A 24,532-nucleotide genomic window follows, 5' to 3' on the forward strand; every position below is an offset into this window, starting at 1 on the left:
CAATCAAACCCGGTGGTGCTCGGCTTGACTTATCCAGACTGGAAGATTTGCGTCGTGTTAAATCGTGACTTCTTAAAGCTTTCGTGACTGCAGGAATTAATATTCTTTGGGTGGCTCAAGGCGTCGTCGCCGTTGTCGTCGTTGTTGTTGTTGTTATCCTCCTCTTTTAAGTTTGTTCTTCTTTTAAAATCATCCTTCAAACAGAAATGTCTGACGGCGAAGGTTCAAAGGCGGGCGCCTCGGACCCCGTGGAGGCGCGCGTGCTGGACGTGGCCATGCGGGTGGCGGACGCGGCCGACGGAGACGTGGCCAGGGAGCTCCTACTGCTCCAAGGTCTCCACCAGCACCAGCCATGCTCAGTCCACTGCTGCACGAAGTTCTCCTCCCACCTTCCCCCCCACCCTCCACCGCCGCCACCACACACACAACCAACTACGCCGTCATCTCTCACGATCCAGCGATATAATAATCACCGTGTTAGTGCGCGAGTTGAACGCGTCGCTCCACGATGAATGTGTGCCCGCTTGTGGGATGCGTTCCATGCCGTATGCGCTGCCGTTCCGTTATTATTCTCGACCCTCGGCCGACATCGACGCTTCTCTCTCTCTCTCGAGAGAGAGAGAGCCGCGACGTCTCCACCGGCCCAAGCCCGCTTTTTTGTTGTTGTTACTGCTGTCATTGATAACCTCTGCGATCTTAATACGTCGCGAGCACGAACTGTAAAGCGCGCAAGGAAGCATGGCAAGATTCTAGGATTATATACATCGTGGGGACCGAATGAGGAACACGTGGCACAATGGTCCTGCAGTAATCGCAGTAACAGTAAGGTTGTGACTTTGACAGCGATGGTGGCAAATGCGCTCGAATTGAAACAAAACATTTGGTGTATTTGCTCAAATGAATGTTTAACAGGACACCCATGGCCCTGAGCCAATACGCGGTGTTCACTCCACATGCCGAACACCAGAAGACCACCGCTCTTTCTTTACGTAGAAATGATGGTGGGCCAACTCGATCTCTGATGTTCGTCTTATTACTGTAATACGGCCGTGGAGTGATGTGGTTAGAAGGTAGACTCAACCTATTATCCCTTTATTAGGGGTTTACAAAATGAGTACCAACCTGTGCGAAGTACAATGTGATCGTTCTATATGGATTGGCTTGCCTCTTGCGATGGCAACGTGGTGATTCTCACCGGACGAAGGTTTGCGACGGAGATGTGACCCACTTGGTTGCTACTACTATTTGGGCAACACCTTTCACTTGACTAGCATATCTCCCTGGCAAATTTTAAGCATACAAATATTGTCACAAAAATGCGAATTACCCCGTATTCTAGATTTGAAGCTTTCGTGACTGCAAGGATCCATACTCTTTGGTTCTTTCGGTAAAGTCACGTAGCTAAAAAATAAATTAAATAAAAGAAAACAAAAATGAATTTAGTTGTTTTATTTTTGCTTAATTTTTTTACCTACGTGACTTTACCGAAAGAACCCAAGAGTATTTACCCCGTATTGTCAATAAAAGTAATGCAGGGTAAAACAAATGCAATGGAACAAGAGGTAAACTCATCACCGGAGGAACTCTAGCCACTCCACATGCCATCTGTTCAGCTACGTGCGCATTGTAGCCTACATCTTAGCCACATCTCAAAAGGTTCCACTTAAAATGAATACTGAGGGTCTACATCTTCATCAATCCAGCTCCGTGATCGTCATCCTCTTAAGCGCGTTCTCGCCTTCGGCTGGCATTCCTTCACTTAGTTTTCTGCTCAAGACAAAGTTCCTGTCAATACAGTATGTCTGATTTTTTTGTTTTCGTAATCCACATGCTCTTCGCACGCATAATTGTGGCCGTAAATAGCAATGTTATCCTGCTTTACAAACTTCACAAATTGTTACATTATAAGGTGTGTTTATATTTAGGCAGCAGGTGGCAGTGGAACACCATGAATTATATTTAAGCGAGTTTGAAAACAAGGTTTGGCAATCTTCATTGGGGAAAAAAACAATTATCCCCATACATAATTAAATTGGAACTTTTTAGCCAACATAGAACACAACTCCATGAAGTTGGAATTCAATCAATATTTTTTCTCAATATTTTAGCGTGATAGTTTTCGACGCAGATTACAACAGCCATCATTGATCGGTTATTATTACAGAAACATTGAAAACAATAACATTTTATTGTAATGGTTGAATAGCAGAATCCTGATTTTTAAGTATGTGATTTGACCAAACTGCCTTTACTGAACTTAAACTCCCAAAGTCAAGTTTTAATTTTATGGGAGACTGACATTGCAAAATAATGAAAAGTTGATGTCTCATTGGGTCTCTCCAGTGTAAATATCTTTTAAAATTATATATTACAAATGATTTCTACTCGGAAACAGCATTTGTAATGGCTGTTGGCCAACACGATTAAACACCCCCCTGTGTTATATTCTTAGTTCTTTCGGTAAAGTCACGTTGAAGGGAAACAATAAAATAATAAAATATATAATTAATCATATATATTTTATTGTTTCCCTTCAACGTGACTTTACCGAAAGAACTAAGAATATGAATTACTGCAGTCATGAAAGCTTTAAATCAAAATTTACCCCGCTGTGTTCCAAAGAATTTGCGGTTTTCCATCTTGTTAAATATATAAACAACATACACTGTAGTAGGTGACTGGTTTGCTCAGATTCTGTGTTCAAGATGTAATGGTACTCAAGTGCACGTGGCTTTGGTAGTCCAGGCAAATCACCAGTGATTCATTTTTTGTTATTATAATTTGGTATGTGTTTTCAGTTAAGTCATATCTAGCTCTTGGGTATGAATAGTGGAATCTGAGAGATAAACAAGTAATTTATTTTAAGCTATGGTGCATTAGGTTTGAGCTGTAAGATTGTTTTTAATAAAACACTGCTGTGAAGCCCAAATAGATATTATTTTATTGTTTCTTATTGTCACACAGCTGTTAGTGGGAGCCTCCAGTAGTGTACAGTGAGGGAAAAAAGTATTCGATCCCCTGCTGATTTTGTACGTTTGCCCACTGACAAAGAAATGATCAGTCTATAATTTTAATGGTAGGTTTATTTGGACAGTGAGAGACAGAATAACAACAAAAAATCCAGAAAAACGCATGTCAAAAATGTTATAAATTTATTTGCATTTTAATGAGGGAAATAAGTATTTGACCCCTCTGAAAAACATGACTTGTACTTGTTGGCAAAACCCTTGTTGGCAATCACAGAGGTCAGACGTTTCTTGTAGTTGGCCACCAGGTTTGCACACATCTCAGGAGGGTTTTTGTCCCACTCCTCTTTGCAGATCTTCTCCAAGTCATTAAGGTTTCGAGGCTGACGTTTGGCAACTCGAACCTTCAGCTCCCTCCACAGATTTTCTATGGAATTAAGGTCTGGAGACTGACTAGGCCACTCCAGGACCTTAATGTGCTTCTTCTTGAGCCACTCCTTTGTTGCCTTGGCCGTGTGTTTTGGGTCATTGTCATGCTGGAATACCCATCCACGACCCATTTTCAATGCCCTGGCTGAGGGAAGGAGGTTCTCACCCAAGATTTGACGGTACATGGCACCGTCCATCGTCCCTTTGATGCGATGAAGTTGTCCTGTCCCCTTAGCAAAAAAACACTCCCAAAGCATAATGTTTACACCTCCATGTTTGACGTTGGGGATGGTGTTCTTGGGGTCATAGGCAGCATTCCTCCTCCTCCAAACACAGCGAGTTGAGTTGATGCCAAAGAGCTCCATTTTGGTCTCATCTGACCACAACACTTTCACCCAGTTGTCCTCTGAATCATTCAGATGTTCATTGGCAAACTTCAGACGGGCATGTATATGTGCTTTGTTGAGCAGGGGGACCTTACAGGTGCTGCAGGATTTCAGTCCTTCACGGCGTAGTGTGTTACCAATTGTTTTCTTGGTGACTGGTCCCAGCTGCCTTGAGATCATTGACAAGGTCCTCCCGTGTAGTTCTGGGCTGATTCCTCACCGTTCTCATGATCATTGCAACTCCACGAGGTGAGATCTTGCATGGAGCCCCAGGCCGAGGGAGATTGACAGATCTTTTGTGTTTCTTCCATTTGCGAATAATCGCACTAACTGTTGTCGCCTTCTCACCAAGCTGCTTGGCAATGGTCTTGTAGCCCATTCCAGCCTTGTGTAAGTCTACAATCTTGTCCCTGACATCCTTGGAGAGCTCTTTGGTCTTGGCCATGGTGGAGAGTTTGGAATCTGATTGATTGATTGCTTCTGTGGACAGGTGTCTTTTATACAGGTAACAAGCTGAGATTAGGAGCACTCCCTTTAAGAGTGTGCTCCTATTCTTAGCTCGTTACCTGTATAAAAGACACCTGGGAGCCAGAAATCTTTCTGATTGAGAGGGGGTCAAATACTTATTTCCCTCATTAAAATGCAAATCAATTTATAACAATTTTGACATGCGTTTTTCTGGATTTTCTTGTTATTCTGTCTCTCACTGTTCAAATAAACCTACCATTAAAATTATAGACTGATCATTTCTTGTGGGCAAACATACAAAATCAGCAGGGGATCAAATGCCTTTTTCCCTCACTGTATATCGTATAGAGTTTCATTATTATCATGGGTTACAAGCAGAGTGTATGAATGTTAAGTAAGGGGCCATTCATTTAGTACGTATGCATGGAGGGGGAGGGGGGTTAACCCAAATGCGTACGCTTGCTGCTGACAATGTACGTATGTATAGGCAACGGGGGTGGGGGGGGGGGTGCTGAAGCCTCGATAATAATTTGTTCAAATGAGTTAGATAGGTGGTGGACTATCTGTTTGCTTAATCACGTTAATATTTTTCGATTTAAAGCTTTCGTGACTGCAAGGATTCATCTTCTTTGGTTCTTTCGGTAAAGTCACGTAGAATGAGAATAAAATAATAAAATAAATAACGCGATGTTCTTTTATTAATTTATTACTTTATTTTCATTCTACGTGACTTTACCAAAAGAACCAAAGAACACGTTAATATTATTAATCCTTTATCGTTTCTGCGTGGATTAAATTATGGCCGTTCTATAGGATTCGGCGGGGGGGGGGGGGTGGTTCGTCAAGCGTACGTACGCAGGTGGGGGTGTAAAAAGTACCCGTGCGTACAGGGAAGGGTCAAGTTTTGACACATTTTTGCGTACGTACTAAATTGATGGCCTCTAATGACATGTTTGTCTTGTGCAAATGCAGATGTTCTGGCCAGTGCACCAGCTGGTAGCAAGGAGTCTGGCCGCATCAAGCAGCTGCTATGGTACTACGAATTGGTGCAGTACCTACTATTAGTCCTGGAGAAAGACTACTCACGTACACAAGAAGGGTGGTCTGTTGCTGCCCAGATTGCTCAAATACTCAGGTGAATTTATTCTCTGTCCATTATTAATGAACAGCCTCTTTGCAAATTGTCACTAAAGTATCATAAACCCTCTTTAGCAACAATCAATATTGAGAGTCAATAAAATTACAAATGCCATTCCTGATTGCCATAGTCTATATTTGCATGTTGGCCACTTTCCATTAATTTTAAGGTATCTCATTGTAAAGGGTGGTCTCCATTTGCAAGTAAAACCGGCGACCCTATTTCAAAATATTTTTTATGTTTCACGGTAGCATCAAAGATGAAGGATGTAAGTTTTTTGGCTCATGCTTTCCCATGAACGTGTACAATATTAAGGCCTTGATTTTTACGTCAGGTGTTATCCTGTCTCATGTTATTTCCCTGGGACATAGCTGCGCTATTGTGGAGTTGTCATGAGGCTGGTCTGTCTAATGTGGATTTGTAAGTGAACTAGTGCCATCATAAGTGTGCAAGCCCCAGACCCTGTCAACAAGCGTCATCGGGGCAATGGTTTATTCTGCCGACAGTACCTGCTGTGTTGGACTGAAGCCACTCACAGACGCCGAGGAGTTCCACTCGCAGGTGCTGCCAGCTGCGCTGGAAGGAATGTTGCTGCTGGCACGCCGCCTGCAGGCTCGCATGCTGCATGCGCGAAAGGTCACACGCACACCTTTGTCACACGTGTGCTTGTATTTATTCATGCATGTGGATAAAAGTTATAGATACATCTGCAGCCCTGCAATACTTTTCCCACATCGCTGTTGGTGGAAAGGAGTCGAGGAGAGAGGGGGAGTTCTACAGGACAGCTCTAGAGGATGTATTGGTCTACTTTTCACACTCGTCAGATGTCTTGCGACAGTTGGGAGTACCCACAATTTACCACACCGCACACAAACTGCAGACCGATTAACTGATAATACATATTTATATTGCTGTGTGGACAGAGGTGAGGGGGATTTAAGAAACTTGCATCATTGTTTCAACTTGCTGAAAGATCGAACCGGTTACCTCTGGATTGTCCAGTGTGCTAACCATTAACACCCCGGAACCAAGTGAACAAATACTGTTCATAAAACAACTAATATGTATGTCCTTAAAAAATAAAATATAAACTTCAATAAGATGGCTTTTTTTTAAGCAAGGCAAAAGAAATGGGGAGGAGAAAGGATGTATGAATGTGACAATAGGAGAGTTAGTTCAAGGGAAAGATGGTAGAAGCACAGTTATCGAATTTGTAATGCAGCTGTCAGAAAAAAAATTAGCTGTGTCCTGGAATATCTGGCTAATGTCTGCAAAAATAGTTTTACAAGTTAAAAGTGTGTCATTGTACCTATATAAGTCATTGGCAAATTCACTGGCAGTGACAGGTAACATTTTTAAATAATCAGAAACTGTGTTGCTCATATCTAATGATTATTGGAATGCACTGCATTGTTTTTAATATTGTATACTAGCAATAACACAAATATGACTCATTCAATGCAAACTAACTCAGTTTGTATAAATTCTTAAATTGGTCTTTTGAGCAAATTGAGCATGACTTCAAGTGTGTAGTTGATATATATATGTTTACCTTGGTATATAATTAACTAATTTTGCTGTAAGTGTCACTGTTTATGTAAAGTACACAGGTTCAAATTTGTTCTTAACCCAGGAGGAAGAAAAGAATGGTTTTCTACAGAACTTTCAGAATGTGGTGGATTCAATTTGCTGGCTCTTTGGAGGCCACATTGAGCTTACTTCAAGGGGTGAGTCAGTCTATTAAGATACAATGTGACCTATCTTGTTTCTACTGACAACCCAACTTGGTTACTGAGCAAATTCAAATAAAAAAAAACACAAGGAAGAATACGTCTCAAAATATGTAATGACTTATTTACTTCATAAGTATTTTTTTATGTTACATCATCAATAACATAATTTAAAACATGACCACTTGCATAGTTTCATATTTTAGTCAACATTTTTAAAATATAGTTTTGGATGGCTGATAAAGGGTATTGGAAAGCATATGAAATCTTCATTAGGAGTAAGCAGTGATGTCTGAGTGAAGAAAACATGTAACGTAGGCAGTTATTGTTATGGAGTTAAAATCTCTTAAATACAATAGTCAATTGAAAAGTATTTTTTTAAACATAGGCTTCAATGTATTACCTCTCTGCAGGCAACCTTCACACTTATATATTACATATATATGGCTGAGTGATGTAGAGGTAAAATGTGCACTGAGCTATTATGGCTTTGATCCAGTGCCTTCGGGGTGAACAAGTGAAAAAGTGAACACAGTTTTCTCAGGTTGCAACAATTCTTTTACGCGGCAAGTTCCATGACCTCAGCTCGATTAACTGACATCACGCACCATGCATTAAAAAGCCCAAGTGCAGCGTTTGTGTTCGCTTTACAGACTAAAAGCCTTTGAAACATTTAACAGTTAACGAGTGCATGGCTCAGGGGACCGGTTAGCACCGAGCCAGTTAGTGTAAGAATATCTGTTCAAGACCAAGATTCTAATTATGTCAGCCTTATTCTTGTTTTTTTTGGTAAAGTCACGTAGAAGGGAAACAATAAATAATAAAAATATAAAACAATAAAATTATCACGACGTCTCGACTGCAACACAAGCAAGCTGTGGTTTTCACACCTGAAGAAATTTTTTTCTTGCTGTGGTTTTCACACCTGATGATGATTGCTTGTGTTGCAGTCGAAACGTCGTGATAATTTTATTGTTTTATATTTTTATTATTTTATTGCTTCCCTTCCACGTGACTTTACCGAAAGAACCAAGAATATTAATCCTTGCAGTCACGAAAGCTTTAAATCAAGATGTCAACCTTATTATTATTAGCGACCTATGTGGTTTCACCAATAATGACATTAAGAACAGATATTGTGGGATGTTATCACTTTCAGCACTCAAGTCTGAACACCTTCAACAGCTGCTGATCACAGACGACGCAGACACAGCCTGCTCCACCATGTCGCTCATTCAGAATGTCCTGCGAACCAACAGGCAAGGAGCGTGTGAACTGACTATTTGACCTTGAAGCACATGCTGAAAGGTCTATACGTCTGCTGTCATTAGCAAACAGCAATCTGAGTGACGATGGCTTAGTGACAGTGGTTAGAGCACTCAACTCCACAGTAACACACAGATGGATATATACATTCAGTCAGCTTTATCAGAAGTAGATATGACCTATTATGCATTTGGTCAACAACATTTGGACCTTTTTGACAGAATTATGCGGTTGTCCTATTAAGAGGCTTGATTTAGCTATTGGAATGTGAAATTTCCACCACTGGTTTAGTGCTACAAGTGGAGATGAGTGCTGCCATGTTAATTTGAGCAGGGATACATTTTTACTTTTGGCGTTCATGTGGAGGCTGAGAATAATTCAGAACTTAATAGAATTACTATTCTGTAGAGTATATGGAAAGGGATCATACAAGATGTGAGGGTAGAATCATGAGATTGTTGCATATTTTTCAGTTGAAAGGCATTGTAATGGCAGTGGTGGTAAATAATGTCCAATCCTTAAAGTGCTGCCAATGCATTCCATTTCATAGTTTGTTTAATGCAGTTTAACAATCTTAAATTACGACAGATATATAAAATATTACATTCTGTCAATAGATATGCTTAATTATTTTTATCTCCAACCTCTCCCATATATTTTATTGCATCTACAAAATACGTGACTTCATTAAGCTCTTGTGCTGAATGTTTTCTAATAAAAACATTTCGCTCATCATAGGGGAGCTGTCGGTGAGGTGGACGAAAAGACCATGAATGCAATTTTGGATGAACTCGTGTACAAGCTCGCTGTGACCTCTGACCCTCGCTTAGGGGGCGGGGTGGCAAGGGCACTGCTGTGTATAGCTGAGTCCCACCGTCCAATAATAGCATCCTTCAGCACCAGGTTCAAAGGTAAGAGTTCAGTAATTTATCCATGTGTTTAAATTATAATGATGTTTAGCTTTATATAGTTTTGATGTACATGAAAATTGCATCTCACAATGCTGAGGGACAACATTAAAGATTGAAGGCAGCCAGCCGGTGAACTGGTCCCAACAATTTCCCAAACTCTGTGGTGCTCTATATATTACGATATTCAATTAATAAGTGTTTATACATGTGGGAGAAAGCCCCAGCACTCAGAGAAAACCTGCAATGCGAACAGACAACACTATCCCATACAGGGGACAGATGATATCTGTCTGCACTTTGTGCCACATTTTCCTGACAAGCCAGGGTTATAGTACCTCGACGCCCACGGAGAAAGGAAGCTTTGCAAGTTGTGTGCACTCCACAACCCCTTGCCTCAAAAGTGCTGCAGTATCATATTCTTGGGTCTTTCGGTAAAGTTACGTAGATAGGTTCAGTATCGTTATGCACCACCACCGGCCAGTTAATTTATATAACCATCCCAGTGCTCAGGTTAAGCACTCAATCAAACATTTACAAAATATAATAGGATGTTTCCCCTTGGTACTGGCAAAGGAGGTCTAATGATGTAGATGCTTACCCTGAGCCCTCATTACTTTGATAGTGCATTGTCTTTAAGCTGTATGCGTTTGGCATCCTCTGTCTAGCACCAATTGAGACGAGGCTCAAAAGAAAGCCGTCTCTGGTGTGGACCAATCAGTTTCAAGGACAATGCATATATTATCAGAGTGTGTGTTTTTGTTGTGGTTAATGCACACATGATTCCTTGTAAAAAGGTTTCAGTTTTGTTGCCAGAAAAAAGGGAAAAATAATATTAATAAACATTTACAAGTCAAGAATCAACATGTCTCCTGGGTCAAATCACTGAGTACCACTTTTTAACTGTGTTCTTAATATAGGCGTACTGGCAACCATCATGAATGTTTAACTTTTACCATTCACACTGGGCTGACAGTGCAGATAAGCACACTACCCCAATGCTTGTGTAGGCAGAGAGATACTTTTCCTTTTCGATTTTTTGTAGAATAAAATATTTTTCCTATTTTGTATTCAGTGCAGAGGTATTATCATCACACGTGTGTTTTACTTCACTTGTATGTTATCTCATTCATAAATAAAAGTTGTTCCATGTCCAAAAGTGTGCTTTGTAATCCCAAATTACTGAATTTGGATAACACGGAAATTGTGCGCATGCTTCATGTTCAAAAATTAAAAAAATACTTGGAAACTGTTTAATTGGAAAAATGATATCAACATAGACCTCTACTGTAAGACTAATGCTCACCTGTAGGCTGTTACTGGGTGCCTCCTTTGAACGGTTGAGATAAAATTAAAGGAAAAGTGCTTTGAGATGCTGAGGAAATGATGTGCCCTATACATCCAAAGATTATTATCATGAATATAAAAATCTGGATTCATGAAAAAGTCCACAATGTTTTTAAACATATGGTTGATTTATGATTATCTGTCTATGGAAACACCAAGGTGGATTTAAAATAAATGGTCCATTACTAACCGTGCATCCTGGTTATGTAATTTGAATTGCTTATGCATTTTTAAAATATATGCTAAGTTTTGAATATACAAATGTGATTCTCTTGATTTTTTTTACCTTCAAATTGTTTAATGAGGCATTGAAATCATTAGGTTCATGTAAAACAATTGTCGGGAATGTGTAGTTAGGTATATGTATTTTTGCCAGTATGGTGTCATGTTGGTACCAATGTACATCTCGCTGTGGTGGATGTGTTTTCTGGAAGGCTTGCAACTGCTGCTTAACATGTGGATTGGCAAGGGTTTTGAGAAAGACTTTCGCCGTTTGCTGGACCTGCTCAGTGCTGGTTCTAATAAGCAGGCCGAATTACAGGTATTGTCAACTTGCTGTTTAAATGAAGCATAAATTGCTTCTGTTCAGGTATAAATAAATTGGGAATGAAATTATGCATGCCACCTTATTTTATAGTAATACACGAATGTTATACTTTTGCATCATGTATTTTATTTCTACAATTAAATACCAAATATCTTGAGAGTGTTAAATACAGAGGAAAAAAAACGTTGTCATTTTCAGAATGTTCCACAGAGTCTCTACAGGCAACATATAATTGCCTTTTCAGTATTATGTTTACTGCAATATTGAATGTACGATTCATTAAAATGTATCATCGGTGAATCCATCTTCACTGCTGAGTTCTGAAATCAAGCACACCCATTCTTTTCATACATATTGATATTTATGTTTCAGCATTTACACAAAGCAGCAAGTGTCGTGCAGAGTGCGTGGAGAGCATACCGTGCAAGGTGCAGGCTTAAAAAACTTCCACACGCTGTGACATATCTGCAGCGAAGCTTCAGGTATATATGTTTGTGTAATTTACGTATATGTTACATTGCTGCTCTAACCAACAAACATATTTGAGTGAAATATTAATAATCAGGAATTAAAAGTGTTGATAAAGACATTATTTTCTAAGCCTGCCATTCTCAACTGAGAATGGAGAACCATTCAACTCCTATTTTATACCTCTGAACTGGTGATTAAAAAAAAATCTTAATTCCTATAGTGAGGATGAGTGAACTTATTTCACAACCACTGTTGACTTCCTACAAAGTTGTGATTATCTTATTAGTCCAAAAAAGTTATAGGCTGAGTCGAAAATGAGTTTCCACTAAAACCCCTGAAATATTAAGTTGGATTTTAAGAATACTGGATTTGAGATACCAACAAAATGAAGCACTGAATTTAGTGCAATGGTGTGGTCTGGGGAATGTTATATTTTCCAACCACCTCAAAATTTGGCTTATTGAGTGACAATGAAAACACGGGTTGGGTCAGTCTTCATTAACCTCAAATGTGCAATGAATCCAAAAGTACAGATTGTTGATTCATTCTACGGGTATAGCTCTCACGATTATCGTCCATTATGGGGAATTTACCGAAAATAATTGTGATTGAAACAATACGTGCTGGTGCAGACAGAAGCGGGAGAAGGAGCGATTACAAAGTGAGCAGCAGCGACAACAAGAAGAGCTGCGTCAGGAGCTGATAATACGTCGCCAACGAGCTATGCGCACTTCCCGGCAACGTCGACTGCTCCTCCTGGAAATTGTGCCAGCCAGTACGTTACGACAAATCTGCCAGTAATATCTCAATCACAGGCTGACAGTTGCACCAACCACAGGAGATTTCTTAAAACGAGTCTTTTAAAAGAGCATGTTTTAACTGGATTAGTGTGTAATTCTAATTAACACGAATTTTTTTTTATTGAGGTATATCCATGACAGCCCTTATAGCAAGCCCTTGGATCCAACCAACAGACTTGGTTTATCCTAGTCTGGGCTCGGATCACTAAATGTCTTCTTGCGCTGCATGCTGGGAGATGGGGCAGGCCAGGAAGGACAGTGGAGGTAGGAGCTGCTACTTGCCAGGCAGTGGACATGTCCGATTGAAAGACACCATTGCAGGTTGGCAAGTAAATAGCCTTATGTGTGGTGGCGGCCTTTTATGGCCAACCCGTCAGGGTTCCCTCAACCCCACAGTCTCTCTGATTCACCGTCCACGTGATGAAGGGCGTCTAGACAATGTTGTTTTTTTTCCTTCCCATGGTTGCCATAGTGCAGCATGGCCTTATCCCAGAGCCATTGCCTATACCACCCAGGTACTTACTCTGAATGTGTCCGATGTTTTCGGATCTCAGAAGCCAAGCAGTGTTGAGCCTGGATAGTACTTGGATAGGGGACCACCAGAGCTTTCCAGGTATTGTAGGCCCAGGGCTGCAAAATGGACAGGAGATGGTTGTGGTGAATGTTACCTCTTGTATGAGTGAGATTTCTCTGGTACTCTAGTTTTGTCCCACGTGTCCAAATTCAGCAATGACTTTGGCCAAATGTCCCACTGCAGGACCATCGTTAAGAATAATTTTCATATTCAATGTGGCTTTTCCAAAAAAATTGCATTATTATTAAAGAGTCAAGTGATGGCTTAGAATGAAGCTGAGCGTCACTGAGCCACCATGTGTTTTTTTTTACTCACTCTGAATGTACCCAATCACAGACGAGATGGATCGGTACCTGGCATTGGAGATGACCCGCGCTGCTGTACTGATTCAGGCACGATGGCGTGGATTTCAAAAACGGAAGGCATTCAGGAGAGACCGGCAACTGCTTTTGCAAGCAAAGGCGGCCGTTACCATTCAGAGAGCCGTGAGTATACATGGAAATGTCAGCCTCTGTTAGAGTTATATGTTTTCTTAATAGTATCTTATAACATATTTTGTTCTTGCAAATTAATCTGCTGGTGGTAGAAATCAACACGCTACTGTGGTGGTGACCAATTCTCTCTCTTGGACAGCAACTGTATATTTCCAAACAACGAGTGTAGCATCACCAAAAGAATGGGTCCAGCTGAGGCTTGAACTTTTATTCTCAAGGTTGGGAGCATACATTCCTTACCAAGTAATCTGTTTATATTTAATTATAAGTCAATCCTTAATGTTTATGGACCAAGTGGCCGTGGCCCTTGCATCAGCTGCCATGTGTCCCCTGCTGCAGGTGCGCAGATTCCTGGAGAGACGGCATTCCCAGCAGACAGCAGCATCATCGCGCTCACTGGGCTGGAGGGGCATGAGCGATGCTCGGCGGATGGAACTACGCGCCCACATTGAAGAGCACATCCAGAAGCACCCGGTACCCTTGGGTTTAACCTATCCGGTCCCACTGCTGTTTATTTACACATACCTTGGTTCGGTGTTAAAGAGTTGAACGAGAAATCTCACTCCGTTGCGGTCACTGACGAGTGAATTTCAAAATCATTAAATTGTCTTTCATTTGGCTAAATATGGTCAAGACGTCCTTTAAATTGTTTTCTTGAACGAGAAATCTCACTCCGTTGCGGTCACTGACGAGTGAATTTCAAAATCATTAAATTGTCTTTCATTTGGCTAAATATGGTCAAGACGTCCGTTAAATTGTTTTCTTTGATATACTATTAATCAATGAGTGTGATATTTAATATATGACAACTATAATTGTTTCTTTGATATACTATTCATCAATCAATGAGTGATATTTAATATATGACAACCATTCATTGGGGCCTTATACTGATGTCAAATGGTCTCCTTTGTCTACTTTAATATGACGTTCTTTGATCTAGTGTCAGAACCCAAAAAATATTCAAATCATCATATAGTCCTAAGTATAGTTATGGCTTTGCATGTTTATATGACCAAAGAGTACAAATTGTAAGGCTATATAGTTGCTCTACTTGACAAAAACATGCAAAGTGTGATTTATAAAATCTTGACTTTAATTTTTCACCTCCGATTAGCATGGTTGACTATGTACGGCGCAAAATAAATTCAACATACATATCTTAAAAAATACTTGCCCTCTTGTCCACATTGGTTATCTCACCAGGCTACCCCAATGCATGGAGAGGAGGCACGTGAGCTGCACAACCATGCACAGGCGCTGCTGGGACAGTTCCTGCTGCAGAGGCAACTGGGCCGACAGTCTGAGCAGCGCAGGGCGGCCACGCTCGCCCAGATTAATACTCAAGCCGAGCTGCTCGCCAGTGCGTATCAGCCCTTAGTGATGTGTCTCGAGATGCATGCCATTGTGTTTGTGCGTGCGTGCGTGCATACCAAACCATTCCCACAATATGTGCTGCTCCGTACTAACTTTCCTCTTGTCTGCATTGAGTTGTTTCCCTTTATCTTAGCCTGATCTGAATGCTATTTATCCATCATGTTTCTGCTGTATATAATATTCTGTACATGATCCACTTGATTAGCAAACAGCTCAGATAGAATATTTTCCCTGTTGTATAAGTCTCTTGGTACAGTTGTATTCAGGTGTGTTATAATTCTGTAATTGTAAGATCTTGCAATGTCTTGAGTGTAAGCCGATTACACTTTATTTATTTAAATTTTACTATATATTTTTATTTTACCAGGTAGGGCCCATTAAGCTATATAGCTCTTTTTCAGAAGCGACCTGGCCACAAATGATAGCTCAAGGAAGTTTCTTACGTGTAAATGTAACGCATGCAAACTCCAAATATATAAGTGTCAGGGTCTGGATAGAACCTACGACCTCCTGCATACCAGGCGAGGGAGTTAACATCCTGCCATCGAGGCGAGAATGAGAAGTCAATAGTGGTTCCTTACACTACTGACTGGCTCCTGCCATAATGTGGAAATTCCACCACAGGTTCAGGACCATTTGAGCCTGACATATGAATGCATTACGGTAACCACACCAGCAGTACATGACCTTTGGTGTTTACGATTTTTGTGCGTGTGCTATAGACATACCAATCCCAGCCCAGGCCTCTCCACGGGATGTGGAGGCTCTGAGGAGTCGCTCGGGCCCGGTGGCTGCCCGTGCACGGCAGGCTCATTCCCTAGCCCTGCGAAGCCTGCGTCGAGCTTGGTGGCAGCGTCTGGGAGAAGAGTCGAGCACTGACCCAGACCAAAGCAGCACAACATGGGACCCGGAGCGGGAACTGGAGCTTGCTGGCGTGTAACACGTTCATGTTTTTGTACATCTTGGCAGCACCCACAGCCATAACTAACAGATATCTTGCTGCTTTTGGAATTCGGCCATGCAGAGAAGACTTCCTTGGCTGGCTGCCTATCAACCTATGTCCATAAGAGGATTCAGCCAAAGACTTACATGTTTTGCTCTCGTATTTCTTTAGTTATGTGAACCCTATTTTTTGGATTTAAATTTTATCTAATTTTGAAGTATAAATTGTGGTGGGCTGCGCCTGTGTGGCAATCTGCTTCAGGAGGTAGATATATTGTTTACAGTAGCAGTTTTAGAACGGCTACCACATACCATCCAGCGCAATATACTGGATGCTGCTTGAAATATGAATGGCATGAGAGGAGGGACTGGCAGAAACCAGGTGGCTGCCTCCTCTTTCGTGGTGGTATGGAGAGTAGTGATGTCCTCCGTGATATTGCAGGGTCACTGCTCCCACTGTCTTACTCAAAATTAACTTTGGCAGTTATACATATCAGATATGATTGCAGGCGATATAAAATGTTGTTTTAAATATTTAATTAGTATGTAAAGATGAATTTATGATGGTATTGGCAACACCCACAATCATTACTCCGAGTAAACACCAGGCTGTGCAGAGAATCTTCACTGGAAGGCCACCCCTCCTGTACTCCAACGTATAAGAGACATGGGGCTCAACCTTTCCCACTTCAGGAAGATAACAGGTGTGAATCTTAAAAGGTATGTATCATACAGTGCAAACACAACTCGATCCCTACTACTTGGCAGTATGTTTAGGCACCAAGGGGTCTGACCTATCCTGTCTATCTGACCATGTGGTCCTCGTGAACGTTCCCCATTCCCGAGTGCCTACGGGAGGTTGTAAAGGAAACATGCTTAACTACTGCAGCGCTGCTGAGATGGGGAGTTGGGAGGGATCCCTGTGGGAGCTGCCAAGACCTATAAAAAACAATATTTATGTAAGAACTAAATCTTACATATTTGTATGGCCTAGCAGCAAAGTCATTCCTGATATACCTGTCAAAGCCAGATTGGTTGTGGTAGGAACAGGGCCCTTACTGGGCCACAGAGTAGAGCACTCCCACAAAAAGGACATAACTTAGTGCTCATGAATACATGTGGTATGCTGAACATTTTATTGAGAGGGACCTGATGCACACCTGCCCATGAGGTTACCATCACTCTCATAAGTTTCTGATTGCCATACTTGACGGGAGTCCTGCCACTTGCGACTTCAGAAGGAGGCCATGCTGCCATGGGGGCTGTCGACTGACGTTGCTTCGGCTAAAGCACTCCTAGCGATTGCTGCAGGCGACCATCTCGCAGGAGGTGATAAGACTTAGCATCCATGGGATGGCTTACTCCACTAGTGGCTGCGGAAGCCACGACTGTAGGCCACACACCACTTCCGGTGCGGTGTCTGGAGTTGTGGAATCCACCATTGGCGAAGTCGTGGCTACCACCTTAACCCCCACCCCCCGAACAGGAGAAAACGCTGGCCTCGCCCAATGCCGTCTTCAGGGCGCTCGTGGTAGCTTGCTATCTTTGCCTCGAAGGCTGCGACCACACGCAAGGTGACTCGTCGGTCAACCTGCAGAAGCGCCTTCTGACCGTGCCTCTGTTGCCAGGCGGGGCCACTAAAGTGGTCGGGACTAAGTCTGCTGCTGCCGTCCAGGCTGCCTGCCGCCTGTGAGATGAATTACCGGTGCAGATCTGTAACACTGCAGCCATTTGTGTTAAGAGATCGTTTCAGGTGACCTGGTCCACAATACAGGACAGCACTTTACCACATGCTCAGCGTATGAGAATAATGCATGATAATCAAACTCGTATTTTAATTATCTTTGCTAGTCTCTAACCAAGAAGACTTCTCTGCACTGGCTGGTTCCCACCAGGGGAAGATGCCATTCGGTGGTAAGGCCCGTGAAAATCTGTTTTCACGTATATATCTTGATTTGAAGCCTTCGTGACTGCAGGAATCCATACTCTTTGGTTCTTTCTGTAAAGTCACGTGGGTATAAAAAATAATAGATCACGACGTTTCGATCGCAACACGAGCAATCGTCTTTCACCTGAAGATGGTTGCTTGTGTTGCGATTGAAACGTGAACTATTTTTTTCTAACTACGCGACTTAACGTATATAGTTACAAATCCTATTATTTACAAAGTGACACTTTAATGCCTGTTTGTTCTGAGCTAAGTATGGGCCAGAGCAAAAATTGGTTTCTCCTGATTTGGTGAAACTTGTGGAATCAGTGTCTTTTATGTTTACAATGGCGACACTACCTTTACAATGGAGACCTATAGTGATCTGTAGTATATGCACACAGTATAGTACAGAATATATACATTTTAATAACCTGCTTCCCATTTTGCAATCATGACTTCTAAAATCCTTCTGTTTATTTTCTTTCAGTCATGTTTTATTCAATACAATATATTTTGTCTCCCACAAACACAACTCGGGGATCTGGGAGATTTCTGGAAATGGAAGTGCGTGTGGTTGAGGAGAGGACTGGGGCTGATAGAAGCATATTGCAAGTTTATTTTGAAAGGGGTGACTACCAACGTTTAGTTTTCCAGAAGTTGTGCCAAAAATCCAATGCAAACAAGAGCCTAAGTTTCTTGAGGATGATATCCAGCAAGCGCTGCATGTCGGTGTGATCGTAACAAATACAATGTGCAACGTGTTGTTATTGCAGAGGGCTCCAACTTAGTTGTTGCAGCGTTTGCACCAACGGATTAAACTAAGGGAGCTCACAACTCTCGTGATTGCTAGCTATGTTCTGAATAAAGTATGATTCCAGCTACTTAATCTCGTGATTAATACATCACGTGCATTTGCACATACACTCCAGTTATATATTCAAAATACTTTTAGTAAGCGACTATTAAATGTACAGCAAATAAAGGAAGAGCTCATACACATCTGCCAGTCTTATTTCACTGCACTCGTTGGCAGACGACTTTTACCAGGCTTTAGGTTGAGTAGACCTAAGGGAAGCCCCTTTTGGTGCACATTTTGACCGAGATATATGGACAATCTTTACCAGAAGCACTGGGATTTTAACCGTAACACGTTTCTCCCCACATACTGTATATGCTTTTTCACATATGAACTGTGTACAGATTTGGCTACTAATCTGGCTTGCGTACAGAAAAAAATTTCCATTGTCTTTTTACACAACACATTCACTCTCTGGGTCTGTTAAGTAGTAAGTGGTGTGCTTAGAGCAGGGCTTCTCAAATCCCAGTCCTCACACAAAAACCTTGTTCGGGTCACCAGGTGTATGGCACGTGTAACACATTAATTTATTTGGAGATAATTGTGAAATGTTGAAACATAGTGGTGGGGTGTAAGAGCTGGAGCTTCAGAAGCCATGTATTAAAGATTCAGTTGCGTTGTGAATGTTTAGCACTTTTCACTTGAAAATATATTGTCTGAATCGGTGGTCAACCATTTAACATAATTTTTACAAATATCTCTTCATACTTGGTGCCCACTTTATGTAGAACGATGATTTAATTTCTATTTCCATATTGCTGCCATGCTGGCTTGGAGTAGGGTTAATGGGCATAAGGTACTTGTACTGGAGTACAAGGTACACCGATGCATTCTATATTTTTCAACCTTAATTGCTAGAATCCTCAAAACAGGTTCATACATATATGATACCACAAAAAGTTAAATGGATGTGGCATGCCAAACAAAACAAAAAATTCCTGGAACAGTTTTCCAGATTGTTCTGGCTACAATTATTTACTGTGTATAAGTGAGGCTTGTAAAAAATGTTTATGCAATTAAACTGGGTTCTAGATTTTAATCAGGGCAGAATGGTTCTGAAGAATGTGCATCGCTATATATTTAAAACAACGGCAGATGTTAAAATGTAATGAAAAATGTATTTATTTGTATTTTGCAGTATCGCACCCATAAACTGAATTTTTAATCCCGTCCACTCAGCAAAAAGTATATACAGTACAGGCAAATAGCAGGAAAAAATAACTTTGGTATATTTATATTATATATAAAGTGTGCTGTAATATATACCTTACAAGATAAAGAATTTGTTCACACATTGGTGGAGTCATTTTTAGAAATCACAATACAGTTTTTGAAGTGCTACAGCTTACCTCTGTAGAGTAGGCACTGTGATAATGTATTCATTTTAAAGTTAATTCTTGATAACTAACTCTCTGTTTCACCTTCCCATCATTCTAACCATGCTTAATACATTTTATATATTATTTTATCATGTGGCACAGTGGTTTTTGTTCTGATTCTTTTTGTTTCATTGCTCTGCTTTTTTTTGCTTTTGTCATATTGGTGACCCAAATCTGACTCCTGGTCTCCTGAGTTTTCACCAAAATAAACTTGCATATTATAACCACAACCCCATCTGTTTTATCTCGAAATACCATTCAAGACAAGTGTGTTTTCATTAAACCCTCAAATTGTCACATCGAAGTTTTTTTTCCATTGACAATTACTGTGTTAATGAATAAAGACTACGTAACATTTGCTTGAGTGAATTCGTGCGTTAACATTACCAATCACTGCCAGATATCTACTTTGCACCGGTATTATGCCAAAATGTCATACACTTGCAAATGTTCAAAAATAATTGAAAATAATAACACTGCACAGACTACATCGTGGTTAGTAACACTTGAATACTTGTTTCTTCTTAAAGCTGTTAACAGAAATAAAAAAAAACAATGGCAAGAAAACAATACAGTTTTCACGTAGTAAGCACACACCCTTGTATTAAAATGTTCAATTGTTGAGCATATCTTCCCAGTTAATACATGGCTTCACTTTCCACATTCTCTTTCGTTTAAGAACAATTGAAATGTACATGTTTGGGGCTGAACCGGCAGAGTATTTGTGACCAGCAACAACAAGCTAATGCGTATTCCATTTTCCATAAAATGCTTTGAAAACATAGAGAAGTATTCCCAAGGTGCTTGTTTTCAACTTTTGTTTTGCTATAAGCAATGCACACCTCTTGTTGTTGTCTTTGCAGCCTGCAATAATATTTCTGTTGCGATGTGTTTTCTCGTCATGGTTGACTTTAGGCAAGTGCTAATGGGATTGCCACGGTGTAAAAGGACAAGTCCTCTTCCTATACGGGGCTCCCAGGGGCATATGACAGCAGCAAATAGTGCCGACTGTACCGTAGTGATGAGTCCTAATGAAGAAGAAACGAGTCAACAGTTTTTGTCTTTGTTTCGCTACTGCCTGTTGTGGGGATGGCCACATTTTGAGTAGGTTCTGAACAACAAAATGGCCACATTATTTTGAGCTGGTGGTCTGAATAAGGCTGAGAGCTTTTGTATGTGCAATGCCCACCTTTGTTGTGAAATCTATTAATTTCCTCGGATATTACCATATGCTCTGGATTATTAAATGTAAAGGAAAATAATAAGTAACAACTTGGCTCTAAAATACAGTGAAAAGGTGTCATAATCTGGGGAATATGGTCATATCAAAATGCTCTATAAACCATAGTTTCAGATGTCTTGTCACAAATTCTTGCCAAATTATTAACTAATAACGTATGTTTTAAAATATTCAAATAAAATATATTCTGTTTAACTACAGTACTGTAGAACTTTCAATTATATTTTTATAGCATCAATTTTATCAACATTTCAATAAAACATTCATATTTACATGTTGCAAGCCGTTTGCACTTTGAGCTTTTAGTGTCATGTACCATGCCCAAAACGTTAATATTTTGCGATGCATTTTACATATATCTTTTTAATATACTGTACTGTACACACGTATATACAATATTTGATCATTCAAACTAAGGTTTTATCAAATAAAACCCAAAACGAAACAAACTTATACAAACAGAAGGATAATGTCATTTCAGCAGCTGTTCCAGGCCTCACAAAATGCCCCTTCCAAAAAGTGACACATTCCACAACTTATGCAGATAATGTGACAAGTCTCTCAATATAATCTTGCACTGCACCTTTGGTCTGTCGGTATGCCCTATCATATACATGCCCTTTGGTTTACCAACAGCCAGGCAAATCAAACATAAAACCCTCATTCATTCAGTTTGCATTACAGTATAAAATTCCCTTTTGTATTACATTAACCCTATTTCCTCCACATGGCTCGTTTGAGACATCGTTTGTTTTGACTTGATTTGCATCAGCTAAAATCGGTCATGGATATGCACGTGTTTTTTTAATGCTTGCATAATTGGAAGTTGGAGAGCCAACCCATACCATTGCACTTCATTTGCAAATTCCATTTCGAGTGTGTATTTTTTTACATTTCACTGGAAGGTGATGTAGCAGATGAAGATTTGAGATGGTTGAAATGTATTAATGTAAAAGCAACATGTGTTGGTCTTCCCTTGTATGTTGACAAACTCGACAATCGTTACATGTGTATGTATCTATTTCCAGTCCTTGTTTTATTATAGTTCATCTTTCCCAAGGTTAGTGTGATAAATCTGGGTAGTTACATGAAAAATTAGACCTCATTTTCTATTTACCCCCTTGGAAAAAAGAGGCAAGGAAATGGCTCCAAATACTGTCAACCTATGTTGAGAAAAAGTTATTCCCTTTGTATCATCAAATTATAGCCATTGTTTTGAAAAGTTTTATATATAATATATATGTTTGGAAATGTCATATCATTGAAATATTACAGTAATAAAATATATCACCGGTTATCTTTGAATTGTCTACTTGAAAAATATAGGCCAATTGTTTTACATCAAATGGAACCCAGTTACATTTACAGTGTTTTTCAATGCCTCAGCACTGAGGGGAAATGTTGTCTCATAAAATATTGAAAATGATGTCTTGCTGTGAGTATAAAATAAATTTGATTTTAAAAAAATACTGCGTGTATGTATATATGGTAATGCTGTGCACTCACCCCCTTGTGCGCTTTACCGACACTCGTAGGTGTTGACAGCACTTGCCCCAAAAGTCTGTTAAAATCTATATGGGGGATATTTGTCTTTGTATATAGGGGTGTTTGTGGAGACAAATGCACGTGTATTTATGTTTACAAAATAGTCAATCTTGCTCGTGTATTTGTTAACACGTTATAAATGTTTATGATTGTCCATGCACTGTGAAGAAAGTGTTGTACACGTGTGCTCAATTTACAAATGCAAAACTAAACTGCGTTGTTCTCTCTGTGTATGAAGTCGACTTGGTTAATCTGCATGGCCATGGGAGCGTGTTGACGATTAAAGCTCGTTAACGCGTATAGAGTGCCTGAGTAATGGTAGAAAAAAACAGGACCAACAAATCAGTGTGCATTTAAGCTGATGATGCACTCAGCCGACTGATAACTTTTCTGCTTACACGCGCGCGCGTCCACGTCCACGTGTGTGTCCGTGGCCGCGTACGTGCGCACCCGTCACTTTAACCCAAGACTTCCGGCTGCGTTCTCTTCCCCCTGCGTCCCCCGTGCCCCTCAGCGGGAGGGGCTGCCCATGAGACACTGCGTTTCGCCCTTGTCCTCAAAACTGTCCGAGCTCTCGGCGGGAGAGGAGTCGTCGGTGGGCGGCGGCTGACTGTCGCGCTCCCTCTCCCGCTCCGTCTCCGCGAGCTCCATCTGGCTGAAGCGCTCTGCCACGCACTGCGCCGTCAGACGGGCCTCTGGGTCGTGGTCCCAGCACTCGGTGATCATCTCGCTCAGGAAGCCCATTCCCTGCAACAGAAACGTGACGGCAGCAGACATTAAAGTGTGTCGTCTTCATACTGAGGCTTCCGTCTTTCGGAACAAGTGAGAGGCGGCAGCCTCACAGTCCTGTGATGTAACAATACAACTAGTTCCCACTGCACACTACGCTCCATCTTCGCAATGGACACCCTCCCGGGCGTGTTCGATACTTGGCTGCCACTCTGTCGTTAGTCTTGACCATTAGCCAGCATCCCTTCAAAGTAACACCGTTGACAATGTTTTACTCTCCTTTCTGCGCCGAGTTGATCTTCACCAATATTTTATCTCTCAGCTTCCTGAATGTAACTTAGGCGCTTTGTTACAGTGCCACCCATTGCTGGATTCTCCAACTAAAGTAGATGTCATTATAAAGATTTTCTGACTGTGCTACTCTTCTCTGCTCTGACATGAACATTCTGCCACAGCACCAGCCTATCATATATATGGTATCGTCAGCCTTGATGAATGCACAGCGGGATGAAGGCCTACCCAAAGTGTCACCAGCTCACGGTCCTGCAGGACAACGATTCACATAGTACCCACACACAACCCGATTTCATTGTTGCATTTCCGCGGTGGATTTCCTTTCAAGGGCGTGTGCCGTATCTTGGCAATCGCTTCGTCATTTGTCTCAATCATTGGACAGCATCCCTTCTGGCGACATGTACCTAGTAAACGTCTTAACAGTCAAGGTCCCATAGTGTAGCTGCTCACCCCGAGCAATAAATGCCCTGATAGTGGCATTGCCTTTGTGCCGTGTTCGCCTTTTTGCCGGTCTAACACCGTTTGAGACGAGGCTCAAAAAGAAAGCTGTCTCTGGTGTGGACCAATCAGTTTCAAAGACAATGCCACATATACTACCAGAGCATGTCTTTTGTTTGCATGTTCACCACATGTACGTGTGGTTAATGCACACAGGATTCCTTGAATAAGGATTCTGTTTGGTGTATTAGCATCTTGACACCTGTTGTATTGCCAGA

General features: G+C 41.0%; 2 protein-coding genes across 3 annotated transcripts in view; one reads left to right on the forward strand and one right to left on the reverse strand.

Moving 5' to 3' along the window:
• On the forward strand, positions 1-20,366 carry IQCB1 (IQ motif containing B1). Its single transcript, XM_032957102.2, has 13 exons — positions 1-333; positions 5,222-5,384; positions 5,894-6,023; positions 7,021-7,114; positions 8,277-8,376; positions 9,122-9,294; positions 11,073-11,179; positions 11,558-11,667; positions 12,289-12,431; positions 13,367-13,515; positions 13,864-13,998; positions 14,731-14,887; positions 15,624-20,366. The coding sequence occupies exons 1-13, from the start codon at positions 207-209 to the stop codon at positions 15,839-15,841; spliced, it is 1,806 nt and encodes a 601-aa protein (XP_032812993.1). The 5' UTR covers positions 1-206; the 3' UTR covers positions 15,842-20,366.
• The window catches only part of TGFBR2 (transforming growth factor beta receptor 2), a 24,698-nt gene continuing 19,899 nt past the window's right edge, over positions 19,734-24,532 (reverse strand). For both annotated transcript variants that reach the window (XM_032957101.2, XM_032957100.2), the window contains exon 8: positions 19,734-23,540. In XM_032957101.2, coding sequence (XP_032812992.1) covers positions 23,304-23,540 — 237 coding nt within the window. In that variant the 3' untranslated portion in view covers positions 19,734-23,303. The remainder of the gene's footprint in view (positions 23,541-24,532) is intronic.

Source organism: Petromyzon marinus, chromosome 19, assembly GCF_048934315.1.
Source record: "Petromyzon marinus isolate PM22_M1 ecotype Great Lakes invasive population chromosome 19, UKy_Petmar_22M1.pri1.0, whole genome shotgun sequence".
Taxonomy (NCBI): domain Eukaryota; kingdom Metazoa; phylum Chordata; class Hyperoartia; order Petromyzontiformes; family Petromyzontidae; genus Petromyzon; species Petromyzon marinus.